Source organism: Hoplias malabaricus, chromosome 11, assembly GCF_029633855.1.
Source record: "Hoplias malabaricus isolate fHopMal1 chromosome 11, fHopMal1.hap1, whole genome shotgun sequence".
Taxonomy (NCBI): Eukaryota; Metazoa; Chordata; class Actinopteri; order Characiformes; family Erythrinidae; genus Hoplias; species Hoplias malabaricus.
Genome location: NC_089810.1, coordinates 35,134,735 through 35,147,682, shown reverse-complemented (window position 1 = coordinate 35,147,682; position 12,948 = coordinate 35,134,735). Strand labels below are relative to the sequence as shown.

Below are 12,948 nucleotides of genomic sequence, written 5' to 3'. Positions count from 1 at the left end.
TCTGTCTTTATCACACAGCACTGTGAAGCCTTTTCACTGTTTCATCACGTCACTCTGTGGAGCCTTTTCAAAGCAGATCACACTCAGAAGTGAGCAAGGGGGAGAGCGAGAGAGAGAGACTGAGAGAAAGAGAGGGCAGTCAAATGTAGCTCTGTGGTGAGAGATAGACATGTAAAATATGAAACAGAGCTGAAACACAGAAACATTTTCTCTCATTAATAAATAAAGCTTTAATTTTAGTTGTCTTTGGTTTAGTTTAACTTTAGTCTTGAATCTCTGTCAAAAATGATTAAAGTGTTAATATGACGGAGTGCTGTAGAATAATACAATTGAGTTGTATGTAATATAAGGGTGAGTTATATAATAAAATGATGGAGTTATATGTAATAATACGGTGACTATGTTTTGCAAGTTTTCACAAGGCATATTTATCATGTTTCCTCAGAACGCCACTGTTTTTCTCTTTAATTCATTATTATCTCACTCTGTGTTGAGCCTGTCTCCAGTAGACCGTCCATTTTATCAGCTCCTCTGTCCATGCAAGAGCACTGTGAAAACCTACATTTACAGAGTGTAGCCATATGCTAGCTTCAGTTTGATTTAAAAAATAGCATAAAATGCTAATTATTAAGGTCCATATCTTGGTAAACAATGTATTAAAAGCTTCTTAACATTCTTAAAAACCTCTGAAAAATTCCCACAAGCTATTTTGTGAGTTTTGGATGTATTTGAGCGGGCTGCGAAGTTTTGAGCTTGTGGAAGTCGTCAAAAGAGGGACAACGGTGAACTGGCAAAAGGGTCATGATCACCCACAACTCATCGATTTATGAGGGAGTACAGAGGTCAGCGTGAGCAATAGCAGGCCGTGATACACCGTGTTCTGACACCCTTCAGAGCCAGCATTAACTTTTTTCAGCAATTTCTCAGATTTTTTATTTTGTGCATTTTTCCTGCTTCCATTTCATGACTACTTCCTGCTTTATTACTCTTGAGGGGGGCCATTTTTGTCCAGATGACATGTTGTTTTAATGTTGTGGCTGATTAGTGTGTACAGTATATACATACAGCATTAATGTTAAAAGCAGATCCCGTGTTTACATACTACACCAGTCTTTTATTCTGAAATATTAGGTTTTTCATAATAAAGGCCCTTAGGTCTTGGTGTTAATGTCTGTAATCTGTATTATACACAAGTGAAATGTGTGTCATATGAGGCCTTTAAAACATGCTCAGTGTTGAAACTTACAGTAACTGATTTTCACTGATTTATAATGGGGATGTTGATTAAAAACATGAGCTGTGGACACAAAAATATTTATTTTGTCTTTTTTTTTTAATAAGAAAGGGACATTAAATCCATGCAATAACATGTACATCATAAAATCAACCTTGGGCAGCAGTATATATACATATAACTTTACTGGTCTTCTTTTGAAAGCAGAGAGGAAGGGTTTTTTTTAACAAACACAGTGTGTATAAACTAAATAGTTCACAAGTCTGACCTGAAACACTTTAGTTCTTTGTTGTTTTTCTTGCCTCTGTAATGAGGAAAGTCCTGGCCTGTTTTTTTCTGAGATATTTTTTTTCCAAAGAAAAATAAAACCAAAAATGTATGACGTTAAATAAGGTAGTTACAAGGCACCATAGTAACAAAAGTCATAGAAGACCCCCCTCTTCACAAACAGAGGGGTCACTAGTGCAAAGTACTGTGTGTAAATGGCTTTTATTCTTTTACTGCTCCTGATCTTATTGACCAGTATGGCTTTAACTGGCTTGCATATAAAAATAGAGCAACTATAAATATTTTCGGTGACTTCAGAATGATTTGGATCAATCAAAAGAAGCCACTCTGACCAAAAACAGTAGTTTACCACAGTTTAATCCACTTATTAATCAAAACACCAAATGTTTAAAGAATTCCTGGTGTGGGTATCATTTAAAATATCTCATTTTAAAAGTGATGTGTACTGTGTGAATATATAACAGATCTTTTAAAAAAAAAAAAAAGAGTAAAAAGACAGTTTAAAGGGTTAAACCCGCCACACACTCCCTATGCTAAGAGCTGCGTGTGTACGGTGTGTACTTTATTAACAGGAATGTAACACAAAGACGGATTTCCCTGTAACACAGCAGCCGCAGTAACCTCACCTCATAGAACTGTACAAACACAAAAACTCTGAAAGATAAACAAAATGAAAAAAAAAAGATATATTAATTTTTTTCCCTATTTCTTCATAAATAAACACTTAACTCCCAGGTCACCAATCAGCACACACACACACATACAAGCGCACACACACACACTCGTCCTACATGTTTCTGATAACTAAAAAGTCCAGTTCCTGAAGTTAAGTGAGGGTGAAAAGTTCAGTAAAATAGATTGGTTTGTTTCTTGTTTTTTGTTTTGACTCTGAGTTCACCCTTTGTCCGTGGGTTGTAATAGTTTTGCACTGAATCCATAAAGTCTGGAGCTGCCTTCTTCCTTCTACAAGTCTTCTCTCAGGTCAGGGAGGGGACTGTAGTCTCTATGAGACATTTTAAGATTTTCCAAATGATTTTGAGAGCTTCTGAAAGGATTTCTGAATATTTCTGGGCATTCCCAAATCTTTTAAGAGATTGTAGATGTTTTTCTTCTGGGTGATGCGGGAGCTTCTGAAAGTGTTTGAGAAGTTCTGAACCTTTCAGAGAGTGTATGAAAATTTCTGACCGTTTCTGGAAGCTTCATAAAGTTGCCGAGAGCATCTACTTTCCTGGAAAATATTGGTTTGAACTCAAATCCTCAAAACTGTTCCAACAACCCAAAAACCTCCAAAAAATAAATAAATAAAAGATTTATCCAGGAGTCACCCACCAATGTAGGACTCTATCTGAGATTTATAGAGAGCTTTTAATGTGTTTTCTAGACTTCTTCATATTGTATTTTGATGTTTTCCAGTACACAACAGAAATAAGTAGCATGTGTTAGAGCTGTACAACCACAATGTCAAACTCATAATGTGCTCCAGAGGGTACCACCGAGACCAGGACCGGGGCTCCAGGAGTGGTGACCAAAGTTGTAGCAGAAGCTCAATGTAGATGTTGAGATTTCTTTAAAACAAAATAAACAGCTTAAACCAACTGAGACTGTGAATTGAGGGGTGGTGCCCATTCTTGAAGAAACAATGAACATTTATTCAATCTTATTTATTTTAAATCTTACGATTTATTCAATCGTAGCAGTTTAATTGAGACTAAATGGTGGTATCAACGTCATGAGTCATGAATCATGGTTGTTGAGTTCCAACTCAAAATTTCACACCTGTTCCAACAGTTCGAGAACATCTGGTAAGATTATGTAGCTGGATTAGGGTCGAAACTCAACTATTTGAGGGGTTCAGAGTCAGGTGATGTCTATAACTGGCCTAACTCTTATTCTATTAAAAACTCTGAGTTTTGAGGGTTGTTATCTTGGTGAACGAAGAGCAGCTCTGTTTTGGATATTTCTGACAGGTTAGGAGGCATTAAGTACAGATCTACTGTAGAGGGTCTGGTAGTATGCCCCTGAGTCAACAGCAGAGGGTCCAGCGCTATCAAAGATCTGCTTGGCACCGACAGGCGAGGAGGTGGCGTAGTTGTTGTAGGCCATGACCTGGTCTTGGTACGACTTCAGGTCCATCTTCTGTTCATTGGACATGAGGTTGGTGATGGAGAAAGGATGGTTAAAGTTGTAGTGAGGGTCCAGGGACTTGAGGGGGTCACTCTGGAGATCCAGGTGTTGGTGCTGGTGCATGGGGCTGGACATTAGCTGGGTGCTGGTGATGGAGCCCATTCCTTGGGAGTGGAGGTGGGAGCTGGGGGTTGGCATTGAGGTTGGCACTGGCATTGGGGAGCCATGTGTCAAGGCAGTGGAAGTTTGTGACGGACATTCGAGGGACACCAGGTTCCTTTGGGGTTCCTCTGAATGGGAGGTGTCAGACTTGGCCGAATCAGCACCGTCAGAACCTGCTGCAGGGCTCCGGTCCTCCTGAACAGTGTCCTTCCCATTCCCGCCGTCCTGAGATTTTCCAGACTTCTTGGACAATTTTTCTTCAATCTTGAACCTTTTTTGGCGCCGCAGGTAGCAGCCGTTCTCAAACATGTTGCCGGAGTTGGGGTGCAGGGCCCAGTACGAGCCTTTCCCGGGTTTGTCCGGGGACCGGGCCACTTTGACGAAGCAGTCATTGAAGGAGAGTGAGTGGCGGATGGAGTTTTGCCAGCGCTGTTGGTTCTCACGGTAGTATGGGAACAGGTCCATGATCCACTGGTAGATTTCATTGAGGGTCAGCATCTTGCTGGTGGACTGCTGGATGGCCATGGTGATGAGGGAGATGTAGGAGTATGGAGGCTTGGCGTGGGTCAGGGAGCGTCTGTAGGGTTTGGGAACGTCTTTGGGCCGAGTCAGAGCTCCAGGGGATGGGTAACTGAGCTGAGATATGGGCTGAGACATGGTCTGGTAGTGGGACAGAGGAGCCAGAGACGAGGTGGGAGAACCCAGCTGACTCAGAGGGCTTGGGTTCAGCGAGCCGCTCACCGGAGACAAGTTCATGTGACTGGCCGCTCCACTCATCCCTGACAAAGAACCGGGACTCAACCCTGATCCAGGATAACCCATACTCATCCCAGAACCTGTACCGGATGAGTTCAGGTTGATGTAGCTGTTTAATCCGCTCACTGAGTTCATTGCGCTTGGAGAGGAATACATCTGCAATAAAGACACAAATAAAAACATTGGCATCACATTGACACACTGATACTGCACAGACTTATCATTTAATTACATTTCATTATCATTTAGAATTGGTCTAAGGGAACCATTGAAGGCTTTTATAATTGAAAAATAATATTTATATATTTATATATTTAAAGAACATATAATTTGAAATAAGTACTGGTGTTTTTACACATCATTCTAACCGAACTACACTAGGTTTTTAACTTGATGTGTGAACAACACGACATTGTCCTTGTATGTGTTAAACATTGGTGAAATAACTTGATTCTAATTATTCTGTTATTTTATATTATTCACTCAAGCATCTCACATGTATTCACAGCTAAAGTTCTTTTAGAAATAAACTGGCCTTCACACAAACTGGGTTTTGTTGATTTTATGGCAAATATGGCATAGTTCCAGCTCATTTTACTGTAGGCTTTCTATTTGTTTGTGGAGTTTAACAAATATAAACAAAGTGAAAAGCTGTCCATTTTTGCACATTCCGTTAATGATGAATTAAAAGGGTTAATAAACAGTATTAGTGCATTGTAATGTATACAGTCCTTTCTATCTGTCCGTTATAAAATAAAAAAAACACTTTCCACCAAAAAATGTAATAAGAAAAAACACATCGTAAACAAACAAACAAAAACATAAAAACATGGTGTTTGAAAAAGTAACAGCAGGTCAGCTTTGTTTACAACTACTCCACAATTCAATTAGAGGTCTACAACCTGGTCTTGAAAAATAGTTCAATAAATTTCAATCTCAGATGAGAATATTGTAGAATTTTTTTATTACATACAGTTTATGTAATAGAACTGTAATAAATATGCATTCATGATTAAAAATGATTGAAAACAACATTTAGTATAAAATACTAAAACTACAGAATATTAACTGTTTATTACTTTAGAGGACAATCGATAAATTCACAATCAATTCAAACATTACGTAAAGAAACTCTCTAATATCTAAAATAACATAATAATAGACAAAAGATAATTTAGCTACATTTCAGTTAAAATGAATTATCTGTTAGAATTAAACTAGTAAGATTTTATAAGATTTTATTTAAAAGAACAACATTTCAAAGAAGTTAAAGAAAATTTAAACCCCTGAAGAGGGTTAACTTCATTAGAAATTAGTACTTTTCTGGTAAATAGTATTTTTACTTTATGGGAAAAAAAGGAAAGACATTTGAAGAAGGTTTAAAGAAGGTTTCATGAATCTTTTAGGGAAACATTTTCTTTAACTTCATAAAAATAGAATGAATATAAGTAACTTATTATTTATAATGAGTCATTAGTGGATTCAGAAATAAATAACTAATCAGGAAAATGATGTTTTATCTCTTTGTTTTACTTGATGCACGTGAAAACTTGTAATGAGTGGTTTTATAGTAAAAAGAAAAATCTAAATACTCTATATTTGTAATTTCTTTACTAACGTATGATTCTCTGTGGTGTGTCCTTTCACAGTTAGTGCTATAGTCAAATATATTAAAAGGCATTGAACGTATTTATTCATGTGTTTTTCATTTTTTTAACCGTCGTTTTTGCAGTTTTAAAAAAACAAAAAACAAAAAAACCCCATAAATAATAAATGTCCTTTAGTAAAACCCTGAGCTCTTTTATTGCAACGTGGCTCCGAGCTCAGAGAACTCAGGTGACCGAGTCAAACTGCTGAAATAGCGAATAGAAAAGCCTTTTAAAGAAGAGTTGAAGTCGGATTTTAAGGAGATTAGTTTGTTATACCACTCATTATAGGTTAGGATGTAAAATGTGAATGAATCTGACATTCCTCAATAATTGTATATATTTTAGAGCGGATCAACCGACAAATGGGTCAAAATAACCTTGATTTATTTGTTTTTTAAAGAATGGTCGTGTTGGACTTTCATCCCCAGGACCCAGGTTTAAAAAAAACCCCAATATTAGTGAGAAATAACAGCTTTCAGAACTGTTTAAGAGAGAAACCCTTCTCTTAAGTCTTCGCTGTTGAGTGCACGAGACATTTCATTAAAAAGTTAAGGGCCTACAATGTACAATTACCCTATTATTAACTCGATAACAGTCCGATATTAGCGTTTAAAAGGGTACAGACCTCATTGGGCTCAGTGTAAAGGGTCCACTCTCCGACCTCGCCGCACTCCATCTTCACTGAGCTCAGCATCACACAAACACAACTCCTTTAAACACAGCTCTTTCAGCCACTGACTCGGGGTTGTAAAAGTTCAAAAGTGAATAAAAACAATCTCCGGGTGAGTTTGAGGACGAAAGTCAAAAGAAGCCCAAAAAATCCCAACGGTGGAGTCAGAAGCGGCGAGGGTAGGACACACACAACGCGTAACAGATTCTTAAAATGTGAGTTTCCAGTTTCAATATAATAGCCGTTGTTTCTTATTTCATGATAAGAGACTCTGAACTTTCTCACTTGAGATCTGGGCGTCCGGGAGCATCGTAAAAACGTCTTAAAAGTCCTCAAAAAGTTGATACAAAGTCCGTGAGAGAGCGTGTGCGAGTGTTTGAGAGTGTGGGTAAAATGCCGTACTGCGGCTCTTTAAAGCGCAGGTGAGTGAACACGCCCTCCGTTTGAATACGAAGGCGCCTGCAGTTCCACGCAGTGGCCGCTAGGCGGGGCGGTTTACCGCCCAAGAGGATGTTTATTTACAGCAGGCCGTTACACCCACAGTAACTTCACAATAAAGCGCCCCGAAGGCTTTCCCCAAAATAAGTAGTCATTTTGATACACCTTTAAATCATACTCACCTCCAATAGGAGTTCCAGTCTCAGCTTTACATCAGACTTTTCAAAGTTTACACTGTACAGCGGAGAAGCAGTATTTTTAGCTTTAGCCTGTTTTTAACCAGTAGCCTCTGTTTGTAAAGACGTTGCTGATTGATCGCACTTTTCACTGCAGTTTCGCTAAATATAGCACAACACTTTCTGACATTTCATAACAGAAAAAACATTTTCTACGAATATGTTTAGTTAATTATAAACTCATTATAATATAATTTTACTATTTTATTTTGCGTTTGTTTAGCACTCAACTTTAAATATATATTCATGCTTTTAATATGGAAATATTTTACAAATGAGTGCTAAACAAAGAGCAAAGAGCAAGAGAAAATAGCATTCCCAGTAAACAAGGAACGTCCCTGGACGTTCAAAATAGGTCTAAAAGTAGTCTGTCCGTCAAGGACATATTTTAAACGTCAATGGACGTCCAAAATCCATCTTAATAAGTTAGTTAAGTGGTGACCAATCGATAACGTCAGTGGACGTCCAAAATGCGTTTTATACAAGTAATTTATTTCGTGACCAATTAATAACGTCAATGGATGTCCAAAATACGTCTAATAGTCGTCTTTTCAATGTCTGTGTTTGGACGTCTTTTCAACTTTCATTTTCAACCTTAAGAGAACGTTGATAATACGGCAGTCATTACGTTATTTCAACGTTGAATTAATGGCTAAATGTTTACTGGGTTATATTTAAAATAGGCTTTGTCTCGTTTGAGTCTTTTTAACCTCCAAAAAGTATGTTTTTTTTGTAAATATTTTCAGCGTTTTTGCTAAGACGTTTGCAAATACACTGTAAAATTTTCTGGTAAATTTTAGAGGTTACCCTCGTTTTTTTTTTTTTACCCAAAAGTCTGTTCTCACTGATATATTTAATTGATTGAAATCTCTAATAGCACTGTAGTTCCACTAGAACTTAGTACAACACTAAAGACCTGCATAAGACACATTTTCAAAAGAACAATGCAAAAAGCACCATTGTTAGCTCAGTTATCCCATATATGATACAGCTCAGTTTGAAAGTACAGCTCAGTTTGGCTCATTCTCCCACTTAAACACACTTAAAGCGGTCAAATCTGATAACTGCCAAACTACTAAAGTGTATATATACATAAACTGACCATGCTGCCAATCACAGGTAATGCAAATAACAAAGTAACCATTTATGATTTTGAACATGCTCTTTAATCAATAAACCAATCAGTCCAATGGGAGTGGAGTAATCAGCTGTAATCAAAGAGTGTGGAGGATATGGGCCATTAAACTCAGACTCGGGTTTAAGCCTGTCAGGTTTAACCTCATCACTGAAAGGTGCCAAGTTTAAAGCTGTTAAATCCCCTCGGCTAGCACTTTTACCGCACCAGTGTGTGTGTGTGTGTGTGAGGCTCATTTAAAAGTTGTTATGCTGTTGTGTGTGTGTTGTCTCAGGTCTGGAGTTTAAATCACTGCAGAATCATCCCTGGCCTGAGAGATTAATATTAGACTTAAACAAACACAGTAAAATAACTGTTAATATATGTCAGGCCATAAATATAAGTACATATTTACATATATTGCATATATAGATATGAAGACATATCTATATGATTAAAGCTGTATTATTATATCAGTAGGGACAAACGTTTATAATTGAATGAAAAACTGCAATATAATCCACATACACAACAAACCTAAAACTGTATTAAACTTTGGATTTAAAGGGATTGAAATAAAATGTGTGAAAACCCATTGGCATAATATCAAGGCTTTTAGAGTTTACCTTTATTGTTACTATTGGCATTGTGTTATATATTCTCTCACACACACACACACACACACACACACACACACTGTGTTAAACTGTAGGCACCTGAGAAGCTGACTAAGCAATAATACATTCCATGAGTGCTATTAAATTTATACAGAGTAGGTGATTAAATGAAGGTCAGTGTGTTGGTTTAAACATTTTCAAGCCTGTCCTACTGGCAGTAATAAATATAAAGCTATTGTGTATTTCGTTCACATTTGCATTAAAGCTCTAATTGGATCCTCCACACGGCAATATACTGCCCCTAACGAGGGGCTTTGAAATGATCCGGAGCACTTTTACACCGCCCCTCAGTATGTGTGTGTGTGTGTGTGCGTGTGTGTGTCTGAATCCACATCCCTGCAGACTGCTGCTGATCTGAATATGAAAGGTCTCACTAATGGCGCTGAATGGCGAGGAACTGATGAGGGGAGAGGATTAATAGAGATAGAGCGAGAGAGAGAGAGAGAGAGAGAGAGATGCTCTGTGGAGAATGAGGGAGGGAGAGAGTGAGAGAGATGATCTTTGACTAGTGAGTAAGCGAGAGAGAGAGAGAGAGAGATACAGGGAGTGTCTACCGGTGCGTATTCAGGCGCAGGCTGTGCGTAATGGTGTTACGTGTATCCATTGCGCACAGGAATAATAAGGATTACGGGTGATGTGGGTCTGAATCTGTTTTAATGTCTTTAATTCCCTCGCGCGAGCCTCCTCGCAGAAGGCGGTGGTTGTTGTAATGTGGATTTAATGGAATGGGCCATTAGCGCGTGCGGAGCTAATACACATCCGCGCGCCATTGATGCTAAGTGCGCTGTTCATATGCAGGCAGTCGCTGAGGGTGACCTGGCTTGAGGTCTCGCTCTCATTCACCCCAACTCTTACTCCAAACTCTCACCTCAAAGACTGCAGCGGTTAACAGCAGACACGTCGACATTCCCTTCCACCTTAAAAATGTGGTTGTTTCAGTCCACCTTAAGTTGTGAAACAATAAGAGCCATTTATTATTATTATCACTATTATTTTCCCTTGAAATAGTATCTACAAACCAAATGGGAATAACTGAATAGCAATAAAGTATATTTGAGCCCTTTCCACCTTAAATAGTGCAGCAGTTAAATGTAAATTTCTTCATTCCACCTTAAATATCGCAGCGTTTACGTATAAGATGCATATAAATGCAGTAGAAATTCACACGCTTCTGCTGCAGTATTTATTATGGAACATGAAAATAACTAACCAGATGGACAGACAGACAGACAGATCCCAGAGCAAAGAAGCCAGTATATTTACAGATGTATAAGTGACAGAAGATACAATAAATACAAGGCTATAAAGGAATTATTTGGGGGATAAATCCATTAAAAATAAAACTATGATAAACAATAATAAAGTGAGTACCATAAAAAGTAAATAAATTAAAAATAAAAATGAGACTGTGCAGGCTGCATAAATCTTACCACATTACAATATATGTGCGAATGTGTATGAGTTCAGTTTAAAGCAGCAGTACTAAATGTAACAACTGTACTGTTTAATGGAGAAGGAGAAATATACAATTTAACGTTGTACCATTTAAGGTGGAATGGAAAATTCACAAACGTATATATTTGTGTATGTTGTTTACAAATACTTACATCCTGGTGGCAGACCCACTGCTAGGGTCAGCATTGTTTTAATACAGAACATCAGAGGTGTATTATGTACAATAAAGTATGTTCATATAATCAGGAATAAAAAAGAAAGAACAATACAGTGAACTGAATGAATAAACAATAAAAACATAAAATACATTAATAGACAAACCTCAGAAGACAAGCCGAGACAAAAAGCACATTTGGACTCTCAGACGCGGGAGAATTAATATTGCTGCTGTCCAAAGAATAACAAGTATCTCCAGAATAGTACGTTCACTAGAGAAGGAAAAACAAAACCTTAACTTTCAATGTAAGCCAATGTTAATTAATATTATTCCAACTCATTTTGGAGCTATTGGTCGATTCATCATGAAATTTTCACACAAGGTGAAGGACAGACACTGTTCCACTGATGGAGTAAACTAAAAATCCACAAAAATGGAGATACGTGTTTTATACATTATATATTACACGAGTGATGATCTTATAAATAAAGCTGAGCTGCTCACAGAAAAGACCCTGTGTCAGCTGGGAGCAGGGAACAGATGGATTCAAGATTTAAAAACTCTAGAATAAGAAATAAGCCGAGCCACACACACCTGTGTGTAAGTTGTGCTGATTGGGAGTGTGTTTAATGAGTCTCTTCCTCTGACACTGCAGCTCATTAACACCTCAATCATCACACAACAACAGAACTGATGAGTTCCACTAATGGAGGAAGCAGCACATCCAGCAGGAGGCCAGAACTACCTCCACCACACACACACACATTCATTCACATAACCTTTGCCTTATAATGAAGGACTTCTGCAGCTTAATGCTGCACCCATAGAAAACCATGAAGGATAATGGGATGAACCTAAGGTCACTGTGCTCAATGCCAAGAGTCTGCCAGAAGGGTATAAACTTCCCAGGTCATTGAGCTATACAGCACTGGAAACATGATCTCTGGATTGATGGAGCTTCATCCAATATCTTTGGCATGAGTTGGAGTAGGGCTGGACGATATGGCCAAAATTTATATCACGGTATATTTCTAAATTCCAGTCGATATGATATAATCCCCATATCCACATAAACAAAATAAAAGCCCAGAACTAACAAGAAACATGCAATCACCATCAAACAAATTCTCGGCTTTGTCAATATTAATATTTTTAAACTAACTGTAAAATTGAGGGCAGTGAACTGGGAAGTGCCCTGTAATGAATGTCAGTCGGTGACAGATGCTGTAAATAATGAATATTGAAACACTAAAAATGTGTTTAAAAATAATATAATTGTTACTGAAACATTTTATACTGTGAAATATGTTGATATTGAATTATAGTCCAGCCTTAAATTGGCTGAATGCCATTAGATTAGTGTTCTAACGTCTAATATAAAGCCTTCCCAGGAGAGCAGAGAGAGTTACTGCAGTAAAGAGGAACAACCTCCTGATTAATTACTTTCATTTCCGGAGAAACGCTGGAGGAACAGGTGTCCTACACACAGTGTCAGCAGTGGTGACAGGTTTAGACAGAGCTCAGGGATTTCTATTATAGTTTTGTGGGCTCATTCCTCACGTAATATTCACTCGGTGTGAGAAGCAACTATTTTTATTTATCTTATTTTTTAATTTTAGAAAAAGATATATTAAATTGAGAAACGAAATTACGTTCTGATATCGAATGTATCGCATTAATAAAGCAAGCTAGTCTGTAATATACTTGTAGATAAAAATACAGAAACGTTCATTGCATATGTTCGTACATCCGCCGAGGAGTGTCTGTGTTCGTAGTCGAATTCTGATGCAGTGGTGCCCTCTGCTGTTTAAACCTATGACTGCAGTCTACGGAACAAGGCCGGTTCACCACAGACTGTAGTTTGTCAGGATTCGACGAACACGCAGATGGAAGTAACTGAAAGAAACAAACGTTATGAAATCTCATTTTACAGAATATATATTTTAAACCAAATCTGAATAATCCACCACAGCTGATAATAATACTAT

The 12,948-nt window shown here is 37.7% G+C and overlaps 1 protein-coding gene across 2 annotated transcripts; it reads right to left on the bottom strand.

The window, feature by feature from the left end:
- Positions 1-1,331: 1,331 nt before the first annotated feature.
- Positions 1,332-7,550, bottom strand: foxa3 (forkhead box A3). Of its 2 annotated transcripts, none has more exons than XM_066684440.1 (2): positions 7,504-7,550; positions 1,332-4,720 (listed from the first exon to the last, which is right to left on the bottom strand). In XM_066684440.1, the coding sequence occupies exon 2, from the start codon at positions 4,718-4,720 to the stop codon at positions 3,491-3,493; it is 1,230 nt and encodes a 409-aa protein (XP_066540537.1). In that variant the 5' UTR covers positions 7,504-7,550; the 3' UTR covers positions 1,332-3,490. The 2 variants fall into 2 exon arrangements, with proteins under 2 accessions (XP_066540537.1, XP_066540536.1); XM_066684439.1 differs by lacking the exon at positions 7,504-7,550 and adding an exon at positions 6,839-7,242.
- Positions 7,551-12,948: the final 5,398 nt, after the last annotated feature.

Excerpts from the sequence above, each read along its gene's own strand:
- foxa3 (XM_066684439.1), bottom strand. The coding sequence starts at position 6,907 with ATGCTGAGCTCAGTGAAGATGGAGTGCGGCGAGGTCGGAGAGTGGACC. Across the intron at positions 4,721-6,838 it reads TTTACACTGAGCCCAATGAG|ATGTATTCCTCTCCAAGCGC; the intron begins GTCTGTACCCTT and ends TCTTTATTGCAG.